The sequence below is a fragment of the Rousettus aegyptiacus genome, unplaced genomic scaffold, assembly GCF_014176215.1.
Source record: "Rousettus aegyptiacus isolate mRouAeg1 unplaced genomic scaffold, mRouAeg1.p scaffold_m13_p_12, whole genome shotgun sequence".
Taxonomy (NCBI): Eukaryota; Metazoa; Chordata; class Mammalia; order Chiroptera; family Pteropodidae; genus Rousettus; species Rousettus aegyptiacus.
The window spans coordinates 55,610,441-55,625,501 of NW_023416287.1; the positions used below are offsets into that span (position 1 = coordinate 55,610,441).

The 15,061-nt window shown below is 35.0% G+C and overlaps 2 protein-coding genes across 7 annotated transcripts in view; one reads left to right on the forward strand and one right to left on the reverse strand.

Moving 5' to 3' along the window:
- Positions 1–10,744, forward strand: part of THOC1 (THO complex 1) — a 38,083-nt gene extending 27,339 nt beyond the window's left edge. Inside the window, exons 13-21 of one of the 3 annotated variants that reach the window (XM_016164547.2) lie at positions 1,105–1,171; positions 1,370–1,420; positions 1,498–1,568; positions 1,954–2,049; positions 3,195–3,260; positions 6,094–6,177; positions 8,931–9,078; positions 9,816–9,891; positions 10,344–10,744. In XM_016164547.2, coding sequence (XP_016020033.1) covers positions 1,105–1,171; positions 1,370–1,420; positions 1,498–1,568; positions 1,954–2,049; positions 3,195–3,260; positions 6,094–6,177; positions 8,931–9,078; positions 9,816–9,891; positions 10,344–10,639 — 955 coding nt within the window. In that variant the 3' untranslated portion in view covers positions 10,640–10,744. The remainder of the gene's footprint in view (positions 1–1,104; positions 1,172–1,369; positions 1,421–1,497; positions 1,569–1,953; positions 2,050–3,194; positions 3,261–6,093; positions 6,178–8,930; positions 9,079–9,815; positions 9,892–10,343) is intronic. The other 2 variants (XM_016164550.2, XM_016164548.2) reach the window with 2 other exon arrangements.
- USP14 (ubiquitin specific peptidase 14) overlaps positions 10,636–15,061 on the reverse strand; it is a 30,822-nt gene continuing 26,396 nt past the window's right edge. For 3 of the 4 annotated variants that reach the window (XM_036229893.1, XM_016164554.2, XM_016164551.2), the window contains 3 exons: positions 14,816–14,876; positions 14,364–14,471; positions 12,319–13,705 (listed from right to left, as the gene is read on the reverse strand). In XM_036229893.1, the coding sequence (XP_036085786.1) occupies positions 13,554–13,705; positions 14,364–14,471; positions 14,816–14,876 (321 nt within the window). In that variant the 3' untranslated portion in view covers positions 12,319–13,553. Of the gene's footprint in view, positions 13,706–14,363; positions 14,472–14,815; positions 14,877–15,061 lie in introns of all 4 variants that reach the window. The other variant, XM_016164552.2, reaches the window with a different exon arrangement.

Sequence of the window (15,061 nt, forward strand, 5' to 3'; positions counted from 1 at the left end):
GGTCTTTGTTCCAGACTTCCATTATCCTCATCTTACCTCGCTCAGACTTTCTCTAAACCTGATTTGCAAACTAAGCCAATAATACTTTTTTCACAAGGTATAGAGTAATCTGAAATAATGAAAGTAAATTTTGGAGTTCCAGTTTCTTTGGGGTTTCAGAACACCTAATCAGGACCTTTACTGTCTGAATACCTCCACCGGTAGCACAGATCATTTCTTCTTGTCCTGTTTGTAATTGAAATAGAGTTCACTATTACTTAATATTTTTGTTAAGTTTGCAAAGCATTATTGTGTAACGAACATGACTTTACTACCTGTGGGTTTCAAATCCCACTTTGATCACTCACTAGCTGCAGTTCGGCTCTTTCAGAATTGTAATTTTAAGATACCACATAGCAAGCATTCAAAAATGTTATTTCTTAGTCCTTTGTTGTAGAGGTTTGGTATAGCATAGTAGAAAGATCAAGGACTTTGGAGCCAGACCTGGGTTGAATTCAGGTTTAATAGCCTTGGGAAAATCATTGAACCTCTGGTTTCTGTTTAATATGAGAAATAAGTGAATAATGCATGTAAAATAATCAGATTTTGGTATATCACAGCCTGTTAATATTTATTAGTTGGCTGTAAAGCACCTAATACATAGAGCTGAATTAATAGCAGCTATTAATAATTTGAGTCTGCCTTCAGCTTCTCTAGAGTTTTTATTAATTATATTTTGAATGGATTTGAAAGGAATGTAGCATGCCTTGTCTAAATTTGTATCATGTTCTACTACTGTTATCACAAGTTTTCATCATATATTAAACTTATTTTAGGAAACACTCATTGTTCTGTTCATAGTTAACCAGATTAATTGAATGTTTTATTATCCTTTATATACTTTCATGTCTTCAGTTCTTACCATCTTGAAGATGAAGTATAATAAGACTTTCTTAAAATCCTTTCATTTATTATTGTTCTTGTCTTTGTAATTTTTGACACTGTTTACAGTATGGTTAACTTACCTGTTATATGTCTTGTGTTTTTTCATGACAGTATATAAACCTTAAAATTGAATATACATTGGTGTTAACTCAAGCATACTTTTATTGCTTTGTTCCCTAGTTCAAACTATGTTTTAACTGATGAGCAATCACTCTGGATTGAAGATACTACAAAATCAGTTTATCAAGTAAGTTCAACACGCAACAAACTCATGATTGAACAAAATGGAAATTTAGAATTTTCTTTGTTTCAGCCCCAAATAGGAAAATAAGGATAAAGTTAAGCTCAGGTACAAGACCACAAACACATCTTGGTTCTCTGCCTACAAACCACTCCTATGATGCAGAAAGTTGTTGAAAGCTTAGTATATTCTTTCTAATCACAGCTACTATCTGAAAACCCACCCGATGGAGAAAGATTTTCAAAGATGGTAGAGGTATGTGTTTTATATTTACATAGTCTTCTTAGCACCAAATGGAATTTATGCACATGTAATTTCTTTGTTTTTCCCAGCATATATTAAACACTGAAGAAAACTGGAACTCATGGAAAAATGAAGGCTGCCCAAGTTTTGTGAAAGAAAGGTAAATATGTACTCAAACAATATGAGAAAGGCATTTCAAAATATAATTTGACATGATTATATTATGTACAGATATATTTATTCATATTAAAAATGTAAGTTGAGTTCTATAAGAGTACAACCATTTTGACGTACTTCTACTTGAAATCTTTACCTCAAATTTCTTGTGATTAAGTTCCCAGAATAAATTGGTCTAATACTTATTGAAAAAACTGTATACCCATTTCTTGTAGTTTGTACCCTGGTGTGGCATTTTTGTCTTTTATCTAATGAGTGTTCTATAGTAATATGAAGCTTTCATTTTGTTTGGAAGAAAACAAAATTTACATTAAAGACTTCCATTTCTCCTGTCTATTTATAATTCCAGTATGCTTTGTTCACCACAGGGCATCAGATACCAAGCCAACAAGAGTAGTACGGAAGAGAACAGCACCAGAGGACTTCCTAGGGAAAGGACCCAACAAAAAGATTCTGATGGGAAAGTAGGTTAACCTGTCTCCATATGTGGGATGTTACGATTTTTATATTTTAAAGATGTTACTAGAACTTCTTTCCAGTTTTTGAGTTTTTCCAGTTATTGTGTTTGATACGTACATAGACTAAAGCAAAACACCCCCTGTCAATCTATAGGGTTCCTTATGTGGGTTTATGCAACTAGACAAAATCCCATTTTGTCTCCTGCTTCCAAAACCCAGGGCTCTAGGCTGTGCCATTCTTTTCACATCACATCACAATTGTTGTTAGATTGATCCAGCTCATTTCTAGTTTTTACAAGATACCATATAATCCTTGGTTTTCTGTTACCTTCTACTTAACTATTCATTGCTTTATACCAGGGGACCCTAAGCTCTGGGCCCACAGACCCATATCAGTCTGTGGTCTATTAGGAGTTGGGCCACACAGCAGGAGGTGATCAGCGGGCAGGCAGGCAAGCAAGGGAGAAAAGGTTCATCCGTATTTGCAGCTGTTCCCCAGCACTAGCATCACCACCTCAGCTCCACCTCAGATCAATCAGATATTAGATTCTCATAGAAGCACCAGTCCCTGGTACCAGAAAGGTTGGGAACTGTTGCTTTGAACTATGCTCGAACGTTTTTAGAAAAAATATGGTTAATGATTATCATTCAGTATGTGCTCATATAAAAAAATTGCTAAATGCCAAAATTTAATGAAGAAAATTAAAACTCCACTATTTACTTTGTTTTAACCCATTTCCCATTTGCCCCAAGAATACTTGCCAGCCACACTTGCAGCTGCATTTACCCCAAGGTAACACGCAGATTACATTCCTGACTTTACCCCCAAAGTTTGCCACAAAATATCTTGCTTTTGCATTATTACTTTCACATCACTCTGGTATATCAAGTCTTTGGAAACAAATGACATTCTATTATAGCATTCTGTTTTTAGTAGTCGTATTTCCATTTACAAATTATAGTAATTCTCGATCCCTGAAAATGTCAAATCCTAGAAAACATGGCATTCCTACATGTGATACTAACACTGGCAGTGGGCTGTACTTTTTTTTCCTAAACGGGAAAAGGGTGTTTTGTTTTTTTTTATAGTTTTAATGCATATAAAGATGTTGTCCATTAAAAATGTATTTGTTTACATGTGTATTTTGTAGTGAGGAGTTAACAAGGCTTTGGAATCTCTGCCCTGATAATATGGAAGCCTGTAAATCAGAAACAAGGCAAGTTTCAAATGTTTCATATGAAGTACTGCTTTTCACAAAAGTTATAGAGTAGAACGGAGCCTTTTTTCAGCTATCAAGAGAGCTCAAAAGAAACCTAATAGTTTATTGTGGTTACCTTTGGCACAGCAGAATATGACTTTTACAGAACACCTATAAGTGCTAATACAATAATTTTAGATATCACAAGAAAGTGAAGTTTCATAAGAGAAGAGGGAACTAAAAACCAAGGTATGAACTAATGTAGTTGCTTCTAGCTGGGGAGAAATACAAATGATTCCTACTTTGGAGAACCAGGAAACTTGTTTTAACAGCCATAAAAGAAGAGAGGTGAGGCCTTAGGCCTGCATGAATTTGTAACTGAGTTTCCCCTTGACAACGTACTACATTACCTGTGAAAGAAGGGCAGAGTGGGAGACTAAGGGACTTGCCCACTGGCACAGGAAACAAGGAAGCTAGTTCATATTTACCTGGGTTGTGAGTGAAAAGGAAAATGTATTCCCTGAAAAACTATAACCATAATCCTGCTGTCATGCAGCCTTACAGTTTAAATCTCTGCTACCAGCAGTGTAAAGGAACCTTTTAGGGAGTAAATTTAAAAGTCCCAGGCTGATGATATAAAGCTTTCCAGAGGTCACAACTTCAACCTAAGCCACACAAGGATCCTACAGATATAAATAGGAAGATAAGTTCATCCAGACTTAACAGAACATTCAAGATGACAATCTACCATGAATAAGAATCAGAACAGGCAAAAGAAGTTAGCCACTTTGAATATTAAAACCATCAGAATAAAGGCTTAAAATAAGTATATTTAAGATAATTAAAGACAAAAGAACGAACTGAAAGTAAAAGAAGGGAACATGGCATTCTAAAAAAAAAAAAAGTAAATTTGAAAATAAAAATACTTAAGAAATATAGTCATTGAAATTACAAAATTTAATAGGCAGGTTAAATAGCAGACTAGCCATGGGTGAAATAAGAATGATATAAAAATTACCCAGAAAGCAAGTATCAAAGGATCAAGAGTTAGAAAATATGTAAGTGTAAAAGTCAAGAACCACAGAATGATAAAGTCCAACGAACATATAATAGAAGGAGGAAATAATAGAGAATGGGAAAGAGACAATAATTAAGGACATAATCACATAATTTTTCAGAACCAAGAGTAGGCATAAATTCTTAGGTCCAAGAAGTACAGGTTTTAAGTAGGATAAACATAATCCTAGTCTCTGTACATTGTAATAAAGTCACCAGAGAGAAAAACCAGACCACCAGCAAAAGGGCAAAATTAGAATGACAACAGACTTCAAGAACAAAAGGAACCATGAGTAATAGCTTCACAGTGTTGAGGGAAAGTATGAACACCGAATTCTATAATAAAGAGTAGGTGTCAGTCAAAAGTGAGAAATAGTTACTTTTGGACTAAAACTGCTAGAATCTGTCATCAGCAGTTGTCCTTTAAAAAGCTGTCAGAAATTAAACCCAGAAATAATGTGTAAGTTGCAAGAAGGACTGCTATGCAAAAACATTGGTAAATATGACTAAATCTCATCAAGAATTCCTTGTGTAAAACAGTAATATTACTAATTGGGGGTTGTTTAAAAAAGTAAAATTAACATACTTGATAAAAGTGACAATACAAGGAGTGATCAAAATTAAAGAATGTTACAGATGAAGATAAGAGATAATGAATAACTAGACTTTAAGTAAAGTATGCTTGCTAAGTATGTAAAAGCAACAGAATATATAACTTTCAATGAGTTGAGGAAAAGTAAATACAGAAAAGTCAAGCAATCAAATAAAAGATAAATCACGGTTTTAGAAGGGTACAGCAGAATTCCATTAATAAAAAGTTTGAAAGATTCAAAACTATTTAAAATTTTTTTAAAGTACATGAATGATAAATACCAAATTCTGAAGAGTGGCTACTGCTGGGGAGGAAAGAGATGAGGGAGGGGTACACTTAACTCCTTAAAAATCAACTATATTTGTAGTGTTTGTAAGTCTGAAGCAGTTATGGCAAAAGCCTGGGATGTTCATTATATTAGTCCTGATTATTCACACTATATAGTCATTTTAGAAACTAGTAACAATTCCAAACATTTATGAATGATAGTCCGATTAGAGTGTTAGTGTGAGCCCTGTTTTGTCTAGCGTTAACAGGTAGAAGAGTGGTGCTGAACTCATCAGAAGTCTTACAGGCCTATAAAGTTCACCAGTTAGAGAGTGTATTATTGTAATGAAAGGTGTAAGATTTGATGCTCGATTTTTCTTTAGAGAGCCCATTTTTCTCCTTTTAGTCAAAGATGTCTTCTGATCAGATCTTAGATCTTGACTATCAAAATTTATTTCTAAAAACAAATTCAAGACGACGCAATTAAAACCAATCATGCTACCATGCTTAACAATCTAAAATAAGCTCAAAGCGAAACTCTTGAAATATCAGTGTGTCTGGTTGTCAGTTTTGGTTTAATTGTGGTTTATAGAAAAAATATCCATGAATGTGGTCATGTAACTTTCCTGCTTGCTGGTGAAATTTAAATGCTAGTTAACCCGACTGCCCTCCATGTGTGACCAGTAGCATCGCGAACATTACAGTGCAGTGCGTGTTACATCACATTGTATATAGTAGATAATGCGGTACAGTACCATGCTGTCCCCTTTATATTCCCCTTTGAGAAGTTTAGAGTCATTTATTTACCTCCTTAAAAATCTGAGTTCCTGAGTTGCCTAAATATAACTCAAGTGTGGGTAACATAATCTTTGCCAACATTTTATATTTATTAGTAAGAACACACATGATCCTCACTAGTTATTTTTTAACACCCAGAGAATACATGCCAACTTTGGAGGAATTCTTTGAAGAAGCCATTGAACAAGCAGACCCTGAAAACATGGTTGAAAATGAATATAAGTAAGTAATGTTTCTCATGAGCTAATTTTCTCCAGTATTTTTTTCCTTAAGAATTGTATGTATACTTGAATACTTAGTAAGGGGAGACAGTTGACAGTGTAGTACTATTCCTCTTAGGTGAGTTTATGTACAAGTTCACATTACACATCCTGATTTCAATGACCATTACTATTGACTAACAAGCACAACTTAAAATCATGCATGTCTCAAAAAATAAGAAAACCTCCCCCTTGGGCCTACATCTCCCTCCAACTATCACCTCTATTCCCCTTCAAATCACAGTACAGGAATGCCTTGTTTCATTGTGCTTTGCTTTATTATGCTTTCATAAAGGTCACGTTTTTGCAAGTTGAAGGCAAAACCTTCTACCAGCAAGAATTACAGCTCACTTTATTGCAACACTTTTTCCGACCTCTTAGCATCATTCCCCAGTTGATCTCTCCCTTCTTAGATAACATTTTCCTCTCTTGACATCCAATGAACTACACTCTTCCTGCTTTTCCTTTTGTCTCATTGCTTCTCAGTCACCATTGCTGGCTCCCCAGTCCTCTGCCTAATGCTCAAATTTTGGAGTAACTTCAGGACCCAGTCTCCACTGCTGCTGCTTCCTCTGAATCTTCTAGGTGACACTACATAGCCCATGGTTTTAAATAGGTGTGATGGTGTGATTTCAGGGCAAGGGTCCTCTTCCTCTGGTCAGATTGCCTACGTCCCGGTCCCAGGACTCTCTGCCACTTAGTGGCTAGACTCCTGGGGCTAATTTGACCCCTCTCTGCTGTTTCTTCATCATTAAATAGGAATAGTACTCATTTTATGAGTTTATCCTGAGGATTAAATAAGATTCACTTGAAGCATGCATGTCGTGTAGTTAGCATTCAGTGAAGTGCTGTGACCACTAATAAGTTAGAGTTACTGTGACCTCTTAAGTAGTGACTCAGGTCAATTTTCTGTGCATCCACCAGTGATCTTTAAATTCACAAGATCTCCTGTGTAAAATCTCCCAGGGACTATTAAGATGAAATCCAACCTTCTTGAGGTCTAAAAGACCTCCTTAATCTGGTTCACACTGGCTCTTCCAACCATGTCTCCTCTTTGCTTATTTTCTCTCCACTATCACCCTGTTTCTGTTCAAGTCAAAAGGTCTTCCATTTCAGGACCTTTGCACTTGCTGATATTCCTTTTGCTTAAAACTTCCCCTCGTGGTATGCCCATGGCTTCCCTTCTCACTTCACCTCTCATCTCAAATACTGGGAGTTTTCCTTGACCAAAAGCTCCTTCCCTTCCTCTCTGTAATACAGTCCTATTGTATTTATTTTCATAGCACATATCACCATCTGAAATTCTCATTTCTCATGTTTTTCTCATCTTTACCACTGAAATTGTCTTAGAGCTTGTGTTTATCAATAATGATGCTTGGCAACTGATTCCTGTGTGTCAGGCACTTCCTAAGCTCTTACCTTATACCTCTTATGTAGAAACTGATCTTCTCTCCATTTTACAGTTGAGAGAATTAAGGCAAAGGGTCAATAATTTACTGAAGTTCTCATTCTCAGCTAGTTCAATGGCAGAGCCAAGAAAATCACTCTGGCTTCAGGTGTTCAAGGGTGCACCTACATTCTCCACAACTCTTGAGTACCCAGCTCAACAAGTATTTGTTGAATGAATGATGATTTATTAGGGAAGACTAGTTAGATTTTTCTTTAAAGTTAAGTTCTCTTAAGATTGGTTTAGGAATTTAGATGGTATGGATCTCTGGAGAATGAGAACGTTTGTATGTATGATTGACAGGGGATTTTGAAAATGCTTAAAAGATTCAAATTAAACAGAAATGTGTCAGAAAGGCTCCTAACTGTTTAGGCAAATCCTTGTAGCATGGTGTGAGCCTGTAAGGGCCCTCACTGTCTAGGGATAGTTTTGTAGGTGTCATCATGTCCCAGAGGTAGTGAGGCTCATGTACAAGAGATGACTAAGTAAACCAGGTTGCTACTCTAACAACTTGAGGGAGAGGGATACTACTGAGTGACTTGCAGACTCATAAATAAAAAAAAATTTCGCTCTGGATTCTTCTACAGCTTGCCTGTAAAAGGAACATTATGTTTAGAATTTTCCTGAGGTTTCCATTTCTTACTGGGTATCACCTATTATTGCTTTACTTTATTAAAGAAGAGTTTATGGATTCTGTTCTTGGCATTCTTACTGTGTTGGCTAGTAGATGTTTCCCATTTAATTTTTGACTCATTTTTATTCCCAAATGTTGGTACGGAGCAAATTAAAGTTTAGATATTACATAAATAGAAAAAAATCCAAATGTTGATTAAGTTAACATGATCAAAACTGTTGAATTTATATAATATTCTGGAACTCAACACTTGCACATGACATTGCCAGTATGGTTAATGCACTGAACTTTGCGAACCTATTATGAATTTTTTTTCTAAATAACTAGGTAGATTTCTGTCTTGCACATATAGCATCTAACCAGCACTGGACACATACTAATTGACTTTTAAGTAAAATGCATATAAATCTTTAAAATGTGCTCACTACATATGAACCTGCCTCTTTAGACTCTTGGTTTCTATTATTTATAAGTAAACTGCATACTGAAAGGTTCTTTAGGAATACAATCAGAATGAAAAGAATGGTGCCTTCAGCTACTTACCTTACAGTACAGAATTTCACATGAATTAAAGTAACTAGAAGGGAAGATAGGAATAAACTATAACTTAAAAGACAAATGTCTCTTCTTACAGAGCTGTGAATAATTCAAATTATGGTTGGAGAGCCCTGAGACTATTAGCACGGAGAAGCCCTCACTTCTTCCAACCAACCAACCAGCAATTTAAAAGTTTGCCAGAATATCTTGAAAACATGGTAATAAAGCTAGCCAAGGAATTACCAGTAAGTACTATAGATCAATTTTTTCATATCCTTTAGTAGATGGTATTTTCATTAAAACTGCTATTGCTATTTGAGCAAAAAGCTGAATTTTAAGCATTTATCATGTGGGGAAAAAAAGCCACATACTCTACTTTAGAATGATGAAAAAATGCATGAGTATGCATTTTATAGGAAATAGATAAACTGTTTTACACAGCATGTTAATTTAATGTAAGTCTGCAATACTCTGGATAAACTATTATTTTTCCTGTTTGTCATTCGATGCATTATTTTGTCTTTTATTGAAGACAGGGTAGCAGTAAGCAACTTGCCCTATCTACTCTTCCAATACAGTTTTCTCATTGTATTACTCTAATATGGTACTGTGTGCCTAAGACCTGATTACTCAAAAAGTTTACAGGACACAGTTGCTTCCCCAGTCTTTTCTTCACCATTGTCATTATACGCTAGGCATTTGAAGGTCATTTTACTATACTTTTTACTGACTTCCTTCTTCCCTGATCAGGGGACAAGGGGAGTCTTTCCAGCTTTCAGGTCATTTCCGTCCACTCCTCCAGGTTAACACTGTCCCACATTTGTGACACTTAACCTGACATTCACATTTAATACTCTCAGGAGTAAATTTCTTTCTGGGCCCTGTACTTGGAATGTCACAACCACTCTTATCTAAACAAAAGGTAACCCCCGTTATCTTTAGAAGTTGGCATTCTTTTAAATATTCTTCTTACTCATTTTAGCCTCCTTCTGAAGAAATAAAAACAGGTGAGGATGAAGATGAGGAAGATAATGATGCTTTACTGAAGGAAAATGAAAGTAAGAATTGAATTTTCTTGGCTATTTTACAAAATTGGAAAAGATTGGGGTTCTTTGTTGAGAGGTACGTTGATCTACTTCTCAACTTTTACCATGTAGCTCAGCTGTTTCTATAGTGAGGAACTTAAAACATTGCTTGACGATAACTTTTAAAATATTACATTTTATTTGGAAGTGACAGGAAAGAAGGTACTTACATTTGAAGGTGTCGCATACCTCTGTTAATTCTTGAGGGGTTCAGAAAGGGGCACCTGATTTCAGGGGAAGCCTTCATAATTATAATAGAGGCGACATCTTTAGCTTGATTGTTAACAATATTCGACCCATAGGAAATATAAAAAGTAATTGTTTTACTTCAAAATAATGCCTCAGTGGCCTCTTCCCAGTTGTATACTTTGAATTGTACATGTCCTTATACTTTGTACATAATTTACATTTCCTGTGTTTTCTAGGTCCTGATGTTCGGCGAGACAAACCTGTAACAGGGGAACAAATAGAGGTATTTGCCAACAAACTAGGCGAACAATGGAAGATTCTGGCTCCCTACTTGGAAATGAAAGACTCAGAAATTAGGCAGATTGAGTGTGACAGTGAAGACATGAAGATGAGAGCTAAGCAGCTACTAGTCGCCTGGCAAGATCAAGAGGGAGTACATGCAACGCCTGAGAACCTGATTAATGCACTGAATAAGTCTGGATTAAGTGACCTTGCAGAAAGTCTAACTAATGACAATGAGACAAATAGTTAGCTTTTTTTTTTTTATTAAAACTGTGATAAGATTTTGTTACCAAGCAGCATTTGATAAGAGGTCCACTGGTTTTGGTAAACAATAAACATTTTTATAACAGTTGTACAGTTGGCTGGTGCTCCAAGAACAACAGAACATATATTGGCTCTTGATAACTGACCTCAGGGTTTAGGAGAAAGGAGGGAATAGGTTTAAATGGTCAAAATAAAGTGACCTCAAGGTCACATGATATATTTTTATTAAATGGATAATGAAGTCAATACGTGATATTCAGGAACATGGTGTTTCTATAAAATACACTATGCCCAATTAGTTTCCTGCATGCTGTTAGTAGTTACAAAATTTAACTTACTATTCTGAAAATCCCACAATATGACTTTCTGAAACTAAGTGCTCTAGTCACGCTTATGTTTTAAAGCACAGGATCAGCAGACAATGGTCCTTTCACCACCTGGTTTTATTAAGTAAAACTTCACTGGCACACAGCCATGATGATTTAAGTACTGTCTATGGCTTCTTTCATGCTACAACAGCCAAGTAATTGCAGCAAAGATCTTATGGCCTGCAAAGCTTAAAATATTTACTATCTGGCCCACTAAAGAAAATGTTTGCCAACCTCCAACTTTAAAAGAAATGGGGTAAAGTCTAAAACCTAGTTCTTTTAGCCTTAAAAAAATTATTTAACCTCTCAAGTCATTAAAATAGGGAAGCATACTTCAGGCATTGTTGTGAAGTGCAAATGAGATGTATATGAAAGCACCCTATAAATAGCGAATCACTACGTAGTAACAGCTGGAGATAGTACCATGTACTTTTCCAGTACCATGTACTTTTCCAGTTCCCACATAAGCATTACCCTTTAGAGGTCTAAGATTAGGTTATCGTTTTGAATCCCAAAGCACAGCTAGCTACTAAATGCCTATTACACTATAAATGTTCTGGCTTGGCCTTAACTTCACTAGCCACTTGAAGCACAGCTTTAATATGGAAAGGGCTTCAGTGCTAGTGGCAGAGCATATAAGGCAAGCTCAGGAGTCAAGACATTTTCCTGCCTACTCTCAAAGACCTTATGTACAAGGCTGAATTCTATAACAACCTTATTAGTTTAAAATAACACTGATAGAAGTCCAATTTCTTATACTTAAAAAATCTTTGGAATAATGCTTTTTTTTGGATCAAATAAAATGAAATCAAGTTTTTAATGATGACAAGGAATTACAATTTTAAAATTCTAGTTCATACAAGTCTTACTTACTTTGTTCTAAAGCAACCTGACGTGATATAGTAGCTACAGCATCCTGCAATTCAGAAAATCTAAATTTTGATTGCTAAATTTATGTCCTCAAAATTGTTCAGACCAAATAAGACAATAAAAAAACTGCAAAGTTACAAGCATCACACCAATATAAAAGAAACATTACAATTCTTAGTTTCATCCTCCACATTCTATTCTGCACCCTCCCTCAAAGCAAATGGAGTACTGACTGCCAATAATTAAAGTGTTACTGAAGAAGCTATTTACAAATACATTTCCCTGAAATGCTTATTTCATATCCTCTAATGTTCTCAGATTATACACACTGTTCAAACTCAAGAGGAAAATGGCCATTATTCTCTAAGAATCTAGTTATCAGTGCTGTGCTCTGCAGAGCAGTAAAACAGCATAAACAAAGGTGAGATTTCGTAACCTCCAAAACTTTATTATAAATATCTAACTCAAAGAAAATCAGAGACAAATTATGTAATACTTCATATTTTCTCTAGCAATCAAGTTCCTGAAATGAACTGACTAATTAGGATGAATTAAGAAACCTACCATATTGAAATACCTCATACTCGGTATCTCTACTATCACTTTAAAAATCATTGATACTGAATTCTGAGGGGCATTAAGATTTAACAGAAGAGTGAAAAACACCAACCAAGCACTGAGCTAAGGAACAGATCTAACTTGATAATATTGTGTTCGGCATCCAAAGAACTCCATTACTTTCACTACTTTGTTTTTTAAATAGAATATAAATGCTAGCACACAGAAAATAACATGTTTGAATGGATGCTTAACCAACCATCTGCAGACACTATAGGATTAAACATATCTGAACTTCAGCCAAGCTCCAATACTCAATAAACAAAAGACTTGAGGTCAAAACTATTAATCCCTCTTTTTTTATTATTAAATATCCTCATTTTCTAAAAATAAGCAACCAGAGCTTGTCAACATTTTTTAAGGCTGATTACTACAAAACGATGACAAAATTAAATGTACAAACCATAGTACATCAGAGACACAGTAATAAATGTAAAATCAAATGTACTATTGATCACTATTTATTTTAAAGTCATGAAAAGCCAGCAACGATCAGGCTGGACAAATACTTGATTGTACACCCATGTTTCCATGGGATGTGGACAGCAGCACTGAGAACACAATGAGAGCGACACTTACTTCCTTTCCATCTTCCTGGAAAAATTTGTTAGATAAGGCAAAGGATAGACAGCTAGTGAATCACTTGTGATTTGACCATGCAAGAACGACAACAAGTAACAGTAATAGGTGTGTAATAAACATCTCATCGCTGAATATTGGACTGAAAATGGCAGGGAAGAAAATTATCACAGAAGGTAGTAGTTGAAAGCATTTCAACTCAATTTTTAAAAGTTAATGTAAGAAATAAGCTCTTTAAAAATGTCTTCCTGCTACCTTTTTACAGGGCAGCACAGTCCAAAGGCAATTTTTCTCTTCTGTAATTTTTTAGGTTGATACATAGAGTGATCTGCTTTTGCCCTCTTTTGTTCCACATGAGGAGAAACAAAAAACCACTTATATATCTTCCTCTAAAGCTCTGGATTATAGAAATGATCAACAAATAACATTTATTTCACACCTAAGCATAAATAGCTAAAATGGAGATTACTGTTCACTTTCCTCTTCCATTATTTCAACTCTGCGAGGCCCATAGAGTAAAACATAAGCTATATGCCAGTCTCCACCACCAGAAAGCCGCAAGATATCCTCTGGTGTCACAATGCTGACCTTATCATCATCAAATTTAATCCATTCATCTAAAGAAAGAGAGAGGAAAATGAAGTTAATATACACAATTTTTTCAGAGCTCCATTTCAAAAAAGTACTAAGTAATTTTATGCAAAGCAGCATTCCATCTGCCATATCAATAGTTTTCAAAGTGTGGTCCAGGGACCACTACGGTTCAAGACCATTTCAGAAGTTCCATGAAGGTTACAACTAATTTCATAACATCATTAAAACATAAACTGCCTTTCCCCTTCATTCTCTCAAATGTGCTCTAGAATTTTCCAGAGACTACACGATGTGTGATAAAGCAACAGACAGAATGCAGAAACATTTAGGAGTATCTACTGTCTCCTATTGAACCAGACAAAACAGACATAAAAATGTGAATCAATACCACTTCTTGCTAAATTTATTTTTAGATACTTCCATTTTAAAAAGTTATATTTGTTAATATGTAATGGGTTTATTACTGTTGGTTTTAAATGAATTAATTTCTCAGTTTTAATTTCTATTATAGCAAATAAGATATAATCCTCATAAACAAAAGCTCTTTGGAAAGGTCCTCAATAATTAATGTATAGGGGTTCTGAGACCAAAACATTTGAGAACCACTGTGCTATAAAATGTATGCTAAAACAAACTGTTAAAAGGGTAAGTAACAATGGAAAAAAATAATAGAATTTTTACCTTGTTTCCTTTTCACCCATGATACATAATGACCTGATGAGCTAGATCGTCCCTGATGAGTTAGCACTGCTTGCAAATCATAGTATCCACAATTATTGGAGCCAATGTCTAATGAAAGATATAAATACAGTAATAAGACAACGAATAACATGTGCTTTCACAAGCTAAGTAATAAGCAAGAATAACTTGTTTAGCCTAGAGATGTATTATTATTAGAATCCAGTAAGAAACTACTGTTCAAAGTTAAGGCTTCATGAAAGATGTTTTAAGAAGTATGATATCATTCATAAAAAAGTGACTTTTACTGTATGTCATATTAATGTAAATTATACTTCGAGAAACATAACTTTTTTAAAAAGCATGATATCTTTAAAAACAGATATATGGCAAGACAGTAATTTTATCTTAAAAGAAATTGCATACACGACACCTCAATTGAAGATTTCACTTACCATCAGCAAAAGAAAAGGGCTCATACTGAACTTCTTTCTGGGGACTACTCTTTTCGTCAGTCTAAAAAAGAAAAATACTTAATTCTAAACCATGAAATTGGAAATAAAATTTGCAATATTGAAGAATACAAGTTTCCCCACTATCTGAAAGTAGAGCATTCCTATGAAAACTTCATAAGCCAAACTGGCATAAAGCAAAGAGTGTCCCCTTTTTGAAAATTCGTGTTAACAGTACTGTGATTTTAT